Source organism: Trichoderma ghanense, assembly GCF_004382785.1.
Source record: "Trichoderma ghanense strain CCMA-1212 chromosome Unknown scaffold_5, whole genome shotgun sequence".
In the NCBI taxonomy this organism is placed as follows: domain Eukaryota; kingdom Fungi; phylum Ascomycota; class Sordariomycetes; order Hypocreales; family Hypocreaceae; genus Trichoderma; species Trichoderma ghanense.
In genome coordinates this window covers 1,426,516-1,440,587 of record NW_027395668.1, presented here as the reverse complement: position 1 = coordinate 1,440,587, position 14,072 = coordinate 1,426,516, and the positions used below count along the sequence as shown (strand labels likewise).

Here is a 14,072-nt window from a genome sequence, read left to right as displayed (position 1 = left end):
TTCAACAACCTTACATTGCATCCCGCTTCACCCGCTCCCTTTCACTCTATTTGGCGAGGCTCTATCGATACAGCGACGAGACACTCGTGGCCCTCGCTTGCAATACTTCGTCAGACTTTGAGCGTGCGTTGTGGTGGCTGGAGGCTGTGTGACGGTAACCCTGCCTGTAGTTGTAAAGAATTATTGGCTGAGCAGCAGATGCCACCGCTCCCGTTGGTTTGCATCAACCGCATCTTACAGGCATTTGGTGCTTGGTGCCCAGAGTAATTTGCTAGGCTTATATAGAGAATATCATGATTTTTCAGCATCGTATGTCTATGGAGTCTGGGCTTTTTCTACCTTTGAAATATGTTGTCGCTCGTTGTCGACGATCCCGTCACTTACATGATAATGGTAAGACGAAGCCTAGGTCTGGCCAAGTACGAGAAGCTCGTTCCATTATACGCAGACTCTACAGCAGTAAACTACCGTAATGCCGTCCAACATCTTGCTCGCTTCGAATGTCGCATCGTGACGAGAGGCTTGCAGGCTTTAACCGATGGCGCAGAGGGGGAGAGGGCGCAACCCACACCAAACCAAGGCAGACACCACCAGCCCTCCTCTTCTATGCATCCGCTCCTTCAAACCCGGCTACGTGTACCTACATGGGAGATGAAGTGATATGGAAACGATCCTGCTGCGTCCCGTCTGGAGGTTGAAACGGCGGCCACGATTTGCTTCCTCGCTCCATGCATCGTTCCTATTGGCAACGCCCGGCTGGCTAACGCAGCCTAGGCCTGGCCCCCTGCGGCCCTAGACGCAGGATGTGTGCGCAACCAGACGCTCGGAAAGGCTTATAGCCGGTAAGATTGATGGTGTCGACGTACGAAGCACGGATGGAGTCTATGCATTGGACGAGGTGCTGGTGGATGCAAGCCATGGGGGGCGAGATATACGAAGCAGCAGGCGGAACGGTTCTGCTCGAGGTATGTGGGGAATGGCAGGGCTGCTACCAGGTATCCGGGCGGAATCCGAGACCCAAGGTGCCTTTTGATATCAGCATTGAGAGTAATCAAGTTGATTGGAAGCTGTTCTTGACTGTACGTATGTGCATGTACGACGAATGCCGAAGCGGCTCTGGTCCGAGTCTGGGGATGGCGAAAGCTGGGTATATGTGGTAGATTATGAGAGCCACTCCCTATCTTGTACCTGCACTTCACTCTATATTACATTTCAGATTGTATACCTATCAGTATGAACACGTTCTTAGGCTCAATGGCTCATTACCTGCTGCTACCAACAAACGTTTTGACGAGTTACCTTACTCAAGCCAACCTCGCATGTATATTAACCCTAAAACGGTCACATCGCTTACTTCTTCGTCAGAACCAGGATAGTGGATCATGAGAACTTCCCGCTACTTCAGGGTAGCCCGGAGGCAACTTGAGGGCCGATATGCCTGCCATCACGTCCAGGTTGACCGCCCACTACTCCGTAGTTGGAGTTAGGACGACATTTTCCTTCGCAGTAACAACTTGTCCAAGAGAGACAGCCATCTAACCTGACCATTGACACTCCCCCGAGCCAGGAATTGGTGCAAAATGGCAATTCACGCCTCACGCTCCCCTCCTACAGTGTTGTTGCTTGTGAACAGGGTAGGCACTTTGAATCTCATCCGCAATCATCTGCGATACGCGAGAACATTAGACTCATGGGCTTATTCTGGACTAGTTCTTATCCCAGGTATCTTGTTCATCGTTCTCTTCGAGTAGAGACCATCCAATGCCCCTGACGAGGACAAGCTCTATACCCTCCATAATCGGCCAACACTGCGACGAAGGATTCCTACGCACAAATCATGGCTAATAAGGCAGTTGTCCTCAGCATCCATAAATCATCCGCCTGTACAAGGAGATGGAACCCCACAAAGTATGCTGGAATGAGTCCAGGAGGGGTGCGAACGGCCACAGCAAAAGGCTGCGAATGAACTGCTGCGAATGACATTCGTCATATATCACATCGAGGTAAACGAGAAGTGACATTTGAAAGAACAAGGTACGGAAGATATCGATTCGTGCCGGCCTTTTGCACACTCCCGGTCCAGCATCGGCCGCAGCCGCGATGCCCGCTTGCTCGATCATCTCAAGGCAATCTCACCCGCCGACCAAGATCGCCGCTGCAACAGTGACGGTGAAGGCATCGGCACCTGTGATGGACCGCCTCTTGGAGGCATCCCGGTTGAAGAAGAGGGATCGGATCGTGATTGACGGAGCATGGGTAGTGAAGCGTGACTGCATTCTGCAGGGTAATATTGCACACATAGGTACATATCAATCCAACCCATGATCTTCCGCACTACATCTCGTCAACTATGAGCCCTGATATTACTACATACCACAGAAGAGGCTATGATTGGCATCGCTGCAAGTATCATCCATTACCGTTATGAACAGGCACGGATACCTAGTAGACGCGCACACATTGGCCCAGAAGTAATGCAGGGAGAGAGAGAGAGGGCGCGACTGTGCCCATTCTTTTCTGCAGGGAGACGACAGATAGTCCAAAGTACCATCGGAGCAGTTTGGGCACGGATCTGCTGTAGGGTTTCGGTCACACACATGCAGATACAGAGATGTCCGCGGAGCCCAAGCCGCGAGAGCCGAGATGCCCTGGCTGTATGATCTCAAGAGTAGGACAGAGTGGGCATCTCATGTAGGGAGCAAACAATGAGATGCGGGTATGTAGAAGATGAAGACGGAGACGAAGATGTTCGGAAGGCTCCGCCAGATTTACGTGTGGCACAAGTCGAAAGGAAATACCTACTTCCAGCGATCAGGGTATCGTCCGGATATCGGCGAAAGTACAGGCTGTCCCTCATGCAGTCCTGACCACGGGGCGAGTGTCATCTACCTTACCTTGTCAGTCAGTCCCCTCCGAATGGACAGTTCAGCCGCCCCGGTGATAGCCTTGGATCCAATCATGGGATCTCTTCCCATTTGCGCCAACCAAGCATCCCGGATTCCATTCCGGAGGAGAGTGATTGGACACCGTACATGGGGGCGTGGGAAGACAGGATCTGGGTGGTATTTGTCATCGCTCTTCTTCCATATGCCTTGGTATAACCTACAAGCGCGAGCACCATCACCGGATGCACTTGGACGAGAATGGGTGCTCTGCAGGGACGAGGGTAGGATTCTCTGCGTCATTGGCACGACTTGCCAGTACCTGGAAACAATCTACAGGGCAGTTGAAGAGCATGACGAGCACCAAGAGTGCTTGTTCCGGAGCGCATATCGCCCCCAAATATCGGCGGTAGGCAAGGAAAGGGGGGCAAAGCTGTCGGCCGCCGCTCGTCGGCCGTGGGAAGAAGCAGAGGTAAAGGATGCCTGATGGTACCATCAACTGCGCATTTTGCGGATATGGAGTGCTTTAACGCCGATGCAAAATAGGGCTTTCGCTGTCCCGAGCTTTCATTGCTTCCCACGCTGGACCCTTGGCATCGCTGGCTTTTGAGACGGAATCGCGGAGAAGAACTGCCAGGGTAAACGTACGATGCGAAAGGGAACCTTTGCAGGAGGCGGCACAGAGCATGATCGCCTGTACTGGTACATCTTGCCGTGTCAAGATTGTCTACGTCAAGATTGTATCGCTACACATGATTCCCCGTTCGAGTACACTTGACAGGGGGGCCTCTCCGGTGAGGCGCGGACACGCGCACGATCTTTCTCGCCGTGATCTGTGGGAAAGCTGGGCCGGCTGACGCTCGTGGCGGCAGAGAGGCTTGCGCAATCCCTGCCGACCTGCGGATGACGACAAGGGGAGCCGGCTATACAGTAGCGCAGGTTGCTCTTCGATGTTGGGACCAGGCCATTGGTATCCGGGCTGGATACGATGGATGACTTTTCCGCATCTCTGCCGGGGCCTGATGATATTGAACTAGCAGGGGTGGACAAGGCCAGATGAATGAATGGGCAAGGGGGGAAGAGGGGGCGTGTTATTTGATCCACTTCAGCGGCTGGGGGATGAGGGGGGGCGTGTAACAATCGGCACTCTTAATTTCTCTGCTTTTCACCTTGACCCCCCTTTAGATGAAGGGAGGGAGAGTATAGAGGAAGAGATGAAGAGGGTCCGGAGGGTATCCAAGGCCGAGCCTCAAGGGGAAAAGCGATAGTTGACTCGTACTAGTGCTAGTAATGTCTTGCCCTACGGCGGCAGAGGCCGCGTCTGAGTGAGACACGGAACTGTCAAACAAGGCAGCCGGACGAAGGGACTTTGTCTCAGAGCCGCGGGCGTATACGGCTCTTACAGACGGCGGCTGAGGGGGGGAGAATCAGTTGGGAAATGCTGAGACTGTTGAGTTGAGGAACATCCCGAATTGGCTCTTGAGCGTCCGTGTTTGGAACGTCCAGCCAGACACTAAGCCCGGGGTAGGCTGTTGACAATCCTTCTTTTTGTCCTTTGGGACAGCCTCTCCTCTGCCTGTTTCGCCTGCCATGGCTTGAGGGGGGACAGAGTCAGATAGAGGGGACAATCTTGCATGCTGTGAAGAGCAATCCGGCGGTGAATGAACGTACGAATAGCATGCGGTGATCTGAGCTACCAATGAAGTCCCAACTTGCATGCCATTTGATCGGAAGAAGCAGTGCGGATACGTCGGTGCGGCCCGGGGGATTCTGGACATGCTTGCTAGGACGCGGACAAGGTGACATTTCACAAAGGGAGCAACCATGACCATGTGACTATGCTACTCAATGACAACAGAGCAGATCCAATGCTGTCACTATCACATACAGGCACTTTTCATGGTTCGGCTGCAGCCTAGCCTGCGGCAAGGAAGAATCAATCTCTTGCCTTGCACTCGCAACGAGCGATGACGGGATTAGCAAAAGAAGCGGCTCAACCCCCCGTCAGCTATTGCCACCTGGCCAGGACCTTTTGATACCTTGTCTGATTAGGAGAGATTGACGAAAAGGAATATGAAGCATTCCGAATTGGCTGCCACCGATGGTATACCTCAATTTATGCTCGCACGGACGTCTAGATGACCAGGAAAATGGCTCCTCTCGGAGAAGAGAAGGGTATTCAAACCCCTCTTCTTCTGATGTGACATATTAAGCCAAGAAGCTGTCGGGATCACTGCGAATCAGTTGAACTCACAGCCCCCCCCCCCCCCGAGTGTCCAAGAAAGTTTGTCAGCGAATACAGGCCCTTCCGGTCAAGCCTGATCTAGCAAAGCCAGGACACGAAGAGGGAGCGTTGCAACGGATGGCATTCGATGTAAACAAGACTTCCAAGACGACGAAAAAGAACCGCTCTCAGCTATGCCACGTCAGGCAAAGGCAGGGCGAGGCATGTAGGGCGCCTCGTTAGCGGGCATGGCAACTCCGGCCATGCTTTCGTTGGCCGCCGAGGCACAGACGACTTGGGATAGTGTTCATGTTACATGATGACAAGACCCCATCAATTGGGGCCTCGGCTATAGCGAAGCGTGGGCTTGTATCACCGGCTTCGGGTGATGAGGAGGACTTCGGATTGAGTCGAGATTCGGTCATGGATCGGTGGCGCCGTCTATGGCCTGTTCGTTGTGTTACGTAGGCTTGGGTTGGCCCATTCGATAGCCAGTGGAGGCAAAGGGTTCTGGCATGCGCAGTTGCACGTAAGCCACTCTTTGTAACCGTCGAGAGAGCAAACTGGAGTGGCCAACGGGTGGGTTCATATGCGGAGTAGAGAGGATCATGAAGCGAGCCATTACGCTCTAAGCCGCGTGCCTTTGTGTGCTGGGAGTGGTTTGCAAGTTTTGTAACAGGAATATTGGTTCAGTCTTTAAGAGTCTGAACAGCGATGGTAAGGGGCGACTAGCTATATGATAGTCAACTCGAGAGTCATTTGGTTGCGTGTAATGAGCCATGGACAAATGGAAAAGTTACTGCTAGTGTGCCTCATTGTATGTTATTGAGTTAGCCAACATGACTGAGGTGCTATAGAGTTGACAGACAGCTACCATGGATCAACATACACTGGTTATCCGTTCGTGTATGACATCAACTTCATCATTTTTCATTAATCAGGGACACAGAGCACCAGCAGAATCACCTTTAATATGCCTGATCCGACACTTGTGGTCATTCTGTATTTACGTAGTATTAGTTACCAAGTTTCCACCGCAAAGCAGTAATCCATCCAAGGCATATCTCGACTCTCCAACTAGATTGCTTCCACCAGTCCTTGTCGCAAACCGCGAATGGCCACCATAGCACCCCAAGCACCCGGATCAGGAGGCAAATCCTTGTTCTCACTCGACACACCAACATACGTTGCCCTTCCCAGCCTCGGCTTCATCGTCTTTGTTGCATCCGCTCCATCCTGTGCCGCCCTGACGCCGTGATCAAATCCCGACTCGCCCATGGCGGTAGCAAATGGAATCAGAGTATCCATGACGGTGCGGTCTCCAACCTTGGCTGGCGTATACCTCCTGAGATTGTCAAGAGCTGTTGCAAGAGCTGTTCCCCAGAGCAAGACGGGATTCTGGGCCAGTCCAACGTTCTTCTCGACAGCTGCACGTAAGGAGACGAAGAAGATGCCCAAGATGCCGCCTAAAGTGCCACCCATCTTGCTCTCCACAATGTCCTCGAGCTCCAGCAGAACCTTGACGACTGACCCGGATCTTGCTAGCCCTGAATCAAGGGCCGTAAGCAAAGACATGGCGCCAGTCTTGAGCGTCTCTCCGCAATCTCCATCACCCATGACTGTGTCCCATTTGGTGAGATCTGGCTCAGCCTTGATGAGGGCTTCACAAGCATTTCTCAGCATCTTCTCCAGAAGTACAGGATCAATCGTCAGATCTCTATACTTATCAACTGCCTTGATCGCCTCCTCCGGTGGCTGAACAATCTGCTGCTGTCTCGTCCTCCGCCGCGCCTGTGATCCAGCCATGGACTCCCAGAACGTCGTCGTCCGGACATCAAAGAAAGACTTGATCTCCTCGACAGAGTAGTTGCAGTTCTCTGCGGCGGCGGTGACATTGATGACGGAGACGGAGAAGGCGGGAGCATTGAGGGATGTCTCGAGAAAGCCGGCGGCTATCCGTACTGGCTCAATCTTCCAGTATCTTGCCAGCTGCTCCAGTATCTCGTCCACTAGAGCGCCGAACTCGAGGTGCGAGATGCCGCCGAAATTGCTGACGAGCAGTATTGTTTCATCGCCAGGGGCAAAGCGAACAAAGCCGCGTTCGGGATCTCTTTCATCCAGACAGTGCTGCAGCATCTGCGAGACAAGTTCAGATGCAGATGGCACCGGACATAGTTTCTTGTATCCAGGCTCATTGTGAGGGCCAGTGCCAAGTTCAACCTCGTCCTCTCGAAGCATGCCATGCTCAGCGCGTCCAGGAACATGGCAATGATCCAAAGTTGCCGCAATGGACACAATCTGCTGTGAGAATGCGACCCCAAGATTGTATACTTCGTCCAGCGAGCCTCCCGCACCAGCAGCTCCGCCCATGACCTTGAGAACACCAATCTGGCCAGCCAAGCCACGGCGACCAACCAAGCTCCCGTTCTTGCCGACGGAAACATCGTCGCCGCAGATGATGGCCCGGCAGTTGTGGCCCTTGGCATTGGCTTTTTCGCTGGCTAGTCCAAAGTGTAGACAGTCGCCGGTGTAGTTTGTGATGACCAGAATGGTGCCTTTGTCACTTGGAACAGCGTCCACTGCTGCAACGATCTGCTTCGTGCTGGGACTGGCAAAGATATCTCCTTGTACAGAAGCTGCGAGCATGTTCTTGCCTACATAGCCGGTCCATGCAGGTTCATGCCCGGAGCCGCCTCCGCTTATGATGACGACCTTGGACTTGTCGTATGTGGTGTCGTAGACGACCCGGTTGGTTTCGTCAAAGCTGAGAGAAGGGTTGTAGGTAATGATGCCTCGAATGGCCTTGTTGACGAGGCCGTCGGATGACGTAAAGAGATGTCTGGTTGACATTGTTCTATTTTGCAGAATGTGTCAGGGGATAGAGTAAAACTGCCGTCTGTTTGCTACTGCGTTTGAGCAAGGGCAAAAAGCAGAGCATATAAGCAGGATGCAGACCAACGCAACCAATTCTTTCCCACATCGGGGCTGCCCGACCACGGAAGTACAAAACGAGGCTTCCATATCATCCTGATCTCATCCAAGGTCTTGTGCCACCATCCAAAAGTCATCTTCTCATGGCCTAGAACCACGGAACTTGATAGTGCCCCCTAGCTGCTCCGCCACTGTAACTCATGAGCTGTGCTCCGGATTTACTGTAAATCGATTAATGCAGGTAATTCTAATGATTAACCGATTTCTCCGCATTTCTACCATTTTCTTTTCCCGGACAGACACTGCGATTCCATCCTGTTGGACTGGCGTGTTCAAGCGTCCTGGCGTTGTCTGATGCTTGCCGGATTTCCCAATGGGGAAATACCGAACGTGTAAGCCATGGTGATGTTTGCCTCTGTCCAACCTGAACGGTCACGAACCCCGCAAACAAATTATTCCTATGAAGCCGGAGGTGATCTCGTGGAAGAGCAGACTTCCGATTCGTGATTCCATCGGGAAGTGCGGGGGATGGTGGTAGATGGGTTGTGGGAAGGAGACGAGAAGATGATGCATGCCTTTAGATCAAATCCCGGATCTGGCTTGAAGCCATAAGACTTGGCTGAAGGTTCTCTTACATATATCACTGTCTCTCAAAATGCAGAGAATACGAATCCCATTACTTGAATCTGCATTCAATACTATCTGATTGTGATTTGAAAGCTACATACTTGATTAACATACGATGGCACCGAAATGGAGAATCGCCATGGGCTGCGATGTAAGTGCACGGTTTTCTCCGCTAGAACCAGGACGTCTCAAACCAGGGCGAGATAAAAGCATCAAATTCATACAGCTCCATCACTCTGAGTCTTCTCGCCGTTGAGAATACATTCGTTAGGTCATCAAGACAAACAGTCACAAACAAGAGCTCACTCACGCACCCGCAGGACGCCGGCGTAAGCTACAAAAACACCATCAAGAAAGACTTTGAAGGCGACTCCCGCGTAGACGAGGTCATCGACGTAGGATCCGACGAACCCTCCGACAAGACGCCCTATCCCCTGCGCGCCGCCGCCGCCGCCCGCCTCGTCGCCGAGGGCAAAGCGGACCGGGCTCTGCTCATCTGCGGCACAGGTCTAGGCGTCGCTATTTCTGCCAACAAGGTCAAGGGCATACGGGCGGTCACGGCGCACGATAGCTTCAGTGTGGAGCGCAGTGTAAAGAGCAATAATGCGCAGGTGCTGTGCATGGGGGAGAGGGTTGTCGGGCTGGAAGTTGCGAGGAGGTTGGCTACTGAGTGGTTGGGGTATGAGTTTGATCCGGCGAGTGCGAGTGCGAAGAAGGTGGAGGAAATTGGGCAGCTGGAGGCATGATGATTTGATGATTCTGTAGACAAGCGAGTCAAATGTTTGCTGTTTAGTTCTTTCATTCTCCCCGAGTGTCGGTTGAGGTGTGATACTGGGCGTGGCCGACGCAGGCACACGCAAAGAACAGCTCGTATTTGGCAAACCGCTACCTTAGTATGAAGAGCTATATGTAACAATTGGTGGCATTCAAATCACACATGCTAGCAAATACGAAGGAATGTGTTTGGTAAACGGAGCTGCCGTGGCTCGTAGACCACCAAGAATAGTGTAATAATGGATCGGCTGCTTTGGTGTATCAGACCAACCGCTCACGAGACCACCTCGGATGCGCGGGTCATCATGACTCCGAAGACGAAGTCAATATCGCATAACCTTCGTTTCAATATAGACCCCGATATTAGGCGGAATAGTAGCATACAGGCCCGGAGAGGCCGCAATTGGCCATCATGGGCAGCATAGCGGCCGCTATGCCGGCATCCCAGAAGTGGAATGGGCGGATCGAAGCTGGTGCGCGGGGGAACAAAGTTGGGTGGCAGGCATCCGGATAGGTGGGAGGAGTAATAGTTCTCAAGGGCTAGGAGAGCTTAGCTATAGCTCTTCACATTTGATCGTTGTCTTGCTCCTGGGTTTGGTCAGAAAGATATCATCCATCCATCACCACTTACATGGACGAGCGCTTCGTGTGAATCAAGCGCGCATCATCCATATCCTTCATCTTCATCTTCTTCAGCAGCCAACATGGACGACACAGCGCCCCGACGGCGCCTCATCGGCCTCTCGACCAAAATGTACTTTTCTCTCCAGCGAACAAGGGAATTCACGAATAGCTTCTTGGCCAAGCTGGCAGACGTCCCGGCAGAGCGCCTTTCCCACATAGACATCTTCGTCATCCCCGACTTCATCTCCCTCACCACCACAATCGCTCAATTGGAATCCAGCTCCGTTCCCATATGGGCCGGCGCCCAAAACTGCCACTGGGAAGACCAAGGCGCATTCACCGGCGAAGTCAGTCCCTCGGTGTTGCGCAGCGCAGGCGTCAAGCTCGTGGAAGTCGGACATGCAGAGCGGAGAAGGATCTTTGGCGAGGACGACGCCAAGATTGCGAAGAAGGCTGCGGCTGTGAGTCGCAATGGCATGATGCCGCTGGTGTGCATCGGAGAAGAGACTCGAGGCGACGTGCATGTTGCGGTTGATGAGTGTCGGGTGCAGGTTGATGCTGTCATGAGTGCTGTGCCCGATGAGCAAGAGGTCATTTTGGCCTATGAGCCTGTATGGGCGATTGGTGCCAGTCAACCTGCTGGAGAGAAGCACATTCTTGATGTTGTGGCTGGGATCAGAGAGCTGGAGTCCGTCAGGAGAAGGACGGGGATGACGAGGGTTTTATATGGGGGAAGTGCTGGGCCGGGACTCTACGAGAGATTGAAGAGCGGGTTGGACGGTTTGTTCCTCGGGCGGTTCGGACACGATCCGGAGCAGTTTGTCAGGACGATACAGGAAGTAGCTGGAGCATGAGGAAGAGAAGGGATAATCTTTCGGGTAGCTGTAGCTAAGGTACGAGGACAGTCGGCTCCGTATCTACTATGAATGATTACACTTTGCTCGAAGCTTGGATGCTGCTTACACAAGGGTTATTGATTCAAAGCAGCCTGCCCTTCCAGCGTGAGTCTTTGCTTAAACAAGAAATGAAAAAGATCAACATTCGTCTCAACTAAAGCATCCAGTCAAAAGCTCCCAACAAGTGGCACATGGCCCAATCAGTCCAAGTTTCTAGGGTCCTCATCAACTATACGAGTCCACCACAACTTTCTTAGCAAATGATATCCTCACGATAACACACACACACACACAGCCCTAAATTCTCTCATGGCTAAAATCATACGCCCGGATACACACCGGACCATTTCCCGCCCCGGCTTTTTGGTTGTGGACGTTTTTGCTTGCAACTGCCGACATCGCCGTCACTATGATAGTATCGAGAGCCGATCAATGGTTCTTACCCCTCCTTTTTATGTGACGGTTGGTGAGAATTTGGTCGACTATAAATTGGGATGAAAATCACGCAGAGCTCCAATTGATTTTCCTTTCCTTTTCACATCACAAGTCATCGTTCTTCATCAAGAGACAATCAGAACCGATTCAATTGTAACCTATCAAACAAAAGTATTCAGTGATATAGTTCACACCCCCTCCAACCCCTCTCTCCAATGCATCTAACACACAGCAGGCCAAACACCACACACACCTGTCGGTACAACCTCGTCCGTCGCCATGGCGTCCTTCGGTGGTAGTCCGTCCAGACGGGATTCTGTCTCTTCATCTTCAGGTAATGTGTATCGCATGAGCCGGTGCCCGGGCTTCCCCCTTCCTCTTCCACGTCACTTCTCTCCCCTCGTCTCTTGTCCTTTACTACAAGAATAAAGCGATAAAAGAAAGTGATTCGTGGGAAAGGAAGGGGGAGTTCGGGCTGAGAATATACGGCCCTGAACTTGATCTGGATAATACCAGCGAAAGGATCATGCTCCCTCCCCCCTCCAATCCCTTCAAATCCCTAACCCTCGTAGGCCCATCATGAGCCCTCCCGCCGCCGTCTCGCCCCCCCAGCGCACCGCTGAACTCGTCACTCCTTCAAAGCTGGCCGTGTCCCAGCCGCAGCAGCACCTCGAGGCCCAGGCAAAGTCCGTCTCCGACATGTTCGGCCAGTGGGACTCCTTCACCTTCTCGCCCATCCGCGAGTCCCAGGTCTCGCGCGCCATGACCCGCCGCTACTTCGAGGACCTCGACCGCTACGCCGAGTCCGACATCGTCATCATCGGCGCCGGCTCCTGCGGCCTCAGCACCGCCTACGTCCTCGGCACCCAGCGCCCGGACCTCAAGATTGCCATCATCGAGGCGTCCGTCTCCCCTGGTGGCGGTGCCTGGCTGGGCGGCCAGCTCTTCTCCGCCATGGTCATGCGCAAGCCTGCCGACGCCTTCCTCCGCGAGATTGGCGTCCCGTATGAGGACGAGGGCAACTACGTCGTCGTCAAGCACGCCGCGCTCTTCACCTCCACCATCATGGCCAAGGTGCTGCAGCTGCCCAACGTGAAGCTCTTCAACGCCACCTGCGTCGAGGACCTCATCACCCGTCCCTCTGCCGAGGGCGTCCGCATCGCCGGTGTCGTCACCAACTGGACCCTCGTCTCCATGCACCACGACGACCAGTCCTGCATGGACCCCAACACCATCAACGCGCCCCTGGTCATCTCCACCACCGGCCACGACGGCCCCATGGGTGCCTTCTGCGTCAAGCGCCTCGTCAGCATGGGCCGCATCGAGAAGCTCGGCGGCATGCGTGGCCTTGACATGAGCAGGGCTGAGGACGCCATTGTCAAGAACACCCGTGAGGTTGTTCCCGGCTTGATCGTCGGAGGAATGGAGCTGTCTGAGATTGACGGAGCCAACCGCATGGGTATGTCCACTCTTGAACAGAAGGCCTTTTCAGTCGAGAATCATGTATTAACTCGTGTGTTTGTACAGGTCCTACCTTTGGTGCCATGGCCCTCAGCGGTGTCAAGGCTGCCGAGGAGGCCCTCAGGGTCTTTGAGGCCCGTCGCAAGGAGAATGCTCAGTAAATGAGATTTGTGGCTATCTACCGTCATTCATTTGATAGTACCTGCATGACTGGTCACTCATTTGATGTAAAGCAGTAAAAGTACAAAAGACCAAAAACAATATCTCGCTGCGAACCAGATTGAATACACTGCAGCCATCTTCAAAATATCCGTTCTCGTTCCATATGTGATATTCGATTCTGACTTTCGTAACTGAGTAGATACAGAAGGCATACTCTCTCAAATTAAGGTAGAAACAATGCAAAATCTAGGATGCCTTTCATCTCTCCTCAATATCGTGTTGTATACTCCAGGCAGTAGCCAACAAGCCATTGCTCATTGATCCATCTTCTCCGCGGACATCGACAGCTTCACCACTGAAGAGAAGCTCTCCAGTGCTTTTTGCAGACTCCTCGGGACGAGGCAACTGAGAGAGCATTTCACTTACAATGGCGTCTACGTAGCTCGTCCTCCGCCCTTCTCGCCTGAGGATCGCGCGGCCTTTTCGAATTGACATGCTGCTTGAAAACCGAGTCAGGCGGTAAGAGTAGAGCAAGCGGCACAGCTCAGTCCTAGCTCGACGGCCGTTGTCCGCAGTATCGCTTCCAGCCTCTCGGAAAGAAGAAACACCCAAAATCTCGAGGGTCTCTGCAGGCCAAGTCCAACGGCGAACAACGCAGTGAGAGGGAGCCATCCTGGAAGCGCTCTGAGGGACCCGATAATAATTCAGTGAGGCTACAAATTCTATCTTCTCTTTCTCCAAGACGACAAGTGTTGGATTGATAAAGCGGCAGAAGCAGGACGAAACCCGATTTGAAACACGAATGGCTTTACAGTTCGGATTGCAGCCAACTCAATCTGCGCCTTCTCCTTACCAGGAGGGTAGGGCGAAAGCTGAAAGATTCCGGCTCTCAATGTCCCTGCCGTCGCGCTTAGTGGAATCAAGTCTGGGCATATATTGGGCACATCATTCACTGCAGATGCATCCGTGGCCACGGAGAAGCCCTTTGAGCACGCCCACACCACCTGGAAGCAGTACTCCGTAGCATCAGAGAAGTTTCCATATCAGCCCATCGTG

General features: G+C 53.0%; 6 protein-coding genes across 6 annotated transcripts; 3 read left to right on the top strand and 3 right to left on the bottom strand.

The window, feature by feature from the left end:
* Positions 1 to 2,132: 2,132 nt before the first annotated feature.
* CCMA1212_005463 (uncharacterized protein) lies at positions 2,133 to 3,590 on the bottom strand (the record flags this gene model as incomplete). The annotated part of the gene is made up of 3 exons (XM_073702721.1): positions 2,133 to 2,277; positions 3,125 to 3,381; positions 3,531 to 3,590. The coding sequence occupies 3 exons, from the start codon at positions 3,588 to 3,590 to the stop codon at positions 2,133 to 2,135; spliced, it is 462 nt and encodes a 153-aa protein (XP_073558891.1).
* Positions 3,591 to 6,183: 2,593 nt separating this feature from the next.
* On the bottom strand, positions 6,184 to 7,956 carry CCMA1212_005462 (Dihydroxyacetone kinase; the record flags this gene model as incomplete). Its single annotated transcript, XM_073702720.1, has 1 exon — positions 6,184 to 7,956. One exon carries the CDS (start codon positions 7,954 to 7,956, stop codon positions 6,184 to 6,186), a length of 1,773 nt encoding a protein of 590 aa, XP_073558892.1.
* Positions 7,957 to 8,779: 823 nt separating this feature from the next.
* Positions 8,780 to 9,410, top strand: CCMA1212_005461 (D-erythrulose-4-phosphate isomerase 1; the record flags this gene model as incomplete). The annotated part of the gene is made up of 2 exons (XM_073702719.1): positions 8,780 to 8,815; positions 8,985 to 9,410. The coding sequence occupies 2 exons, from the start codon at positions 8,780 to 8,782 to the stop codon at positions 9,408 to 9,410; spliced, it is 462 nt and encodes a 153-aa protein (XP_073558889.1).
* Positions 9,411 to 10,142: 732 nt separating this feature from the next.
* CCMA1212_005460 (Putative triosephosphate isomerase) lies at positions 10,143 to 10,916 on the top strand (the record flags this gene model as incomplete). The annotated part of the gene is made up of 1 exon (XM_073702718.1): positions 10,143 to 10,916. One exon carries the CDS (start codon positions 10,143 to 10,145, stop codon positions 10,914 to 10,916), a length of 774 nt encoding a protein of 257 aa, XP_073558890.1.
* A 756-nt stretch (positions 10,917 to 11,672) lies between these two features.
* On the top strand, positions 11,673 to 13,015 carry CCMA1212_005459 (Thiamine thiazole synthase; the record flags this gene model as incomplete). Its single annotated transcript, XM_073702717.1, has 3 exons — positions 11,673 to 11,677; positions 11,966 to 12,852; positions 12,921 to 13,015. The coding sequence occupies 3 exons, from the start codon at positions 11,673 to 11,675 to the stop codon at positions 13,013 to 13,015; spliced, it is 987 nt and encodes a 328-aa protein (XP_073559204.1).
* A 259-nt stretch (positions 13,016 to 13,274) lies between these two features.
* On the bottom strand, positions 13,275 to 13,688 carry CCMA1212_005458 (uncharacterized protein; the record flags this gene model as incomplete). The annotated part of the gene is made up of 1 exon (XM_073702716.1): positions 13,275 to 13,688. One exon carries the CDS (start codon positions 13,686 to 13,688, stop codon positions 13,275 to 13,277), a length of 414 nt encoding a protein of 137 aa, XP_073559203.1.
* Positions 13,689 to 14,072: the final 384 nt, after the last annotated feature.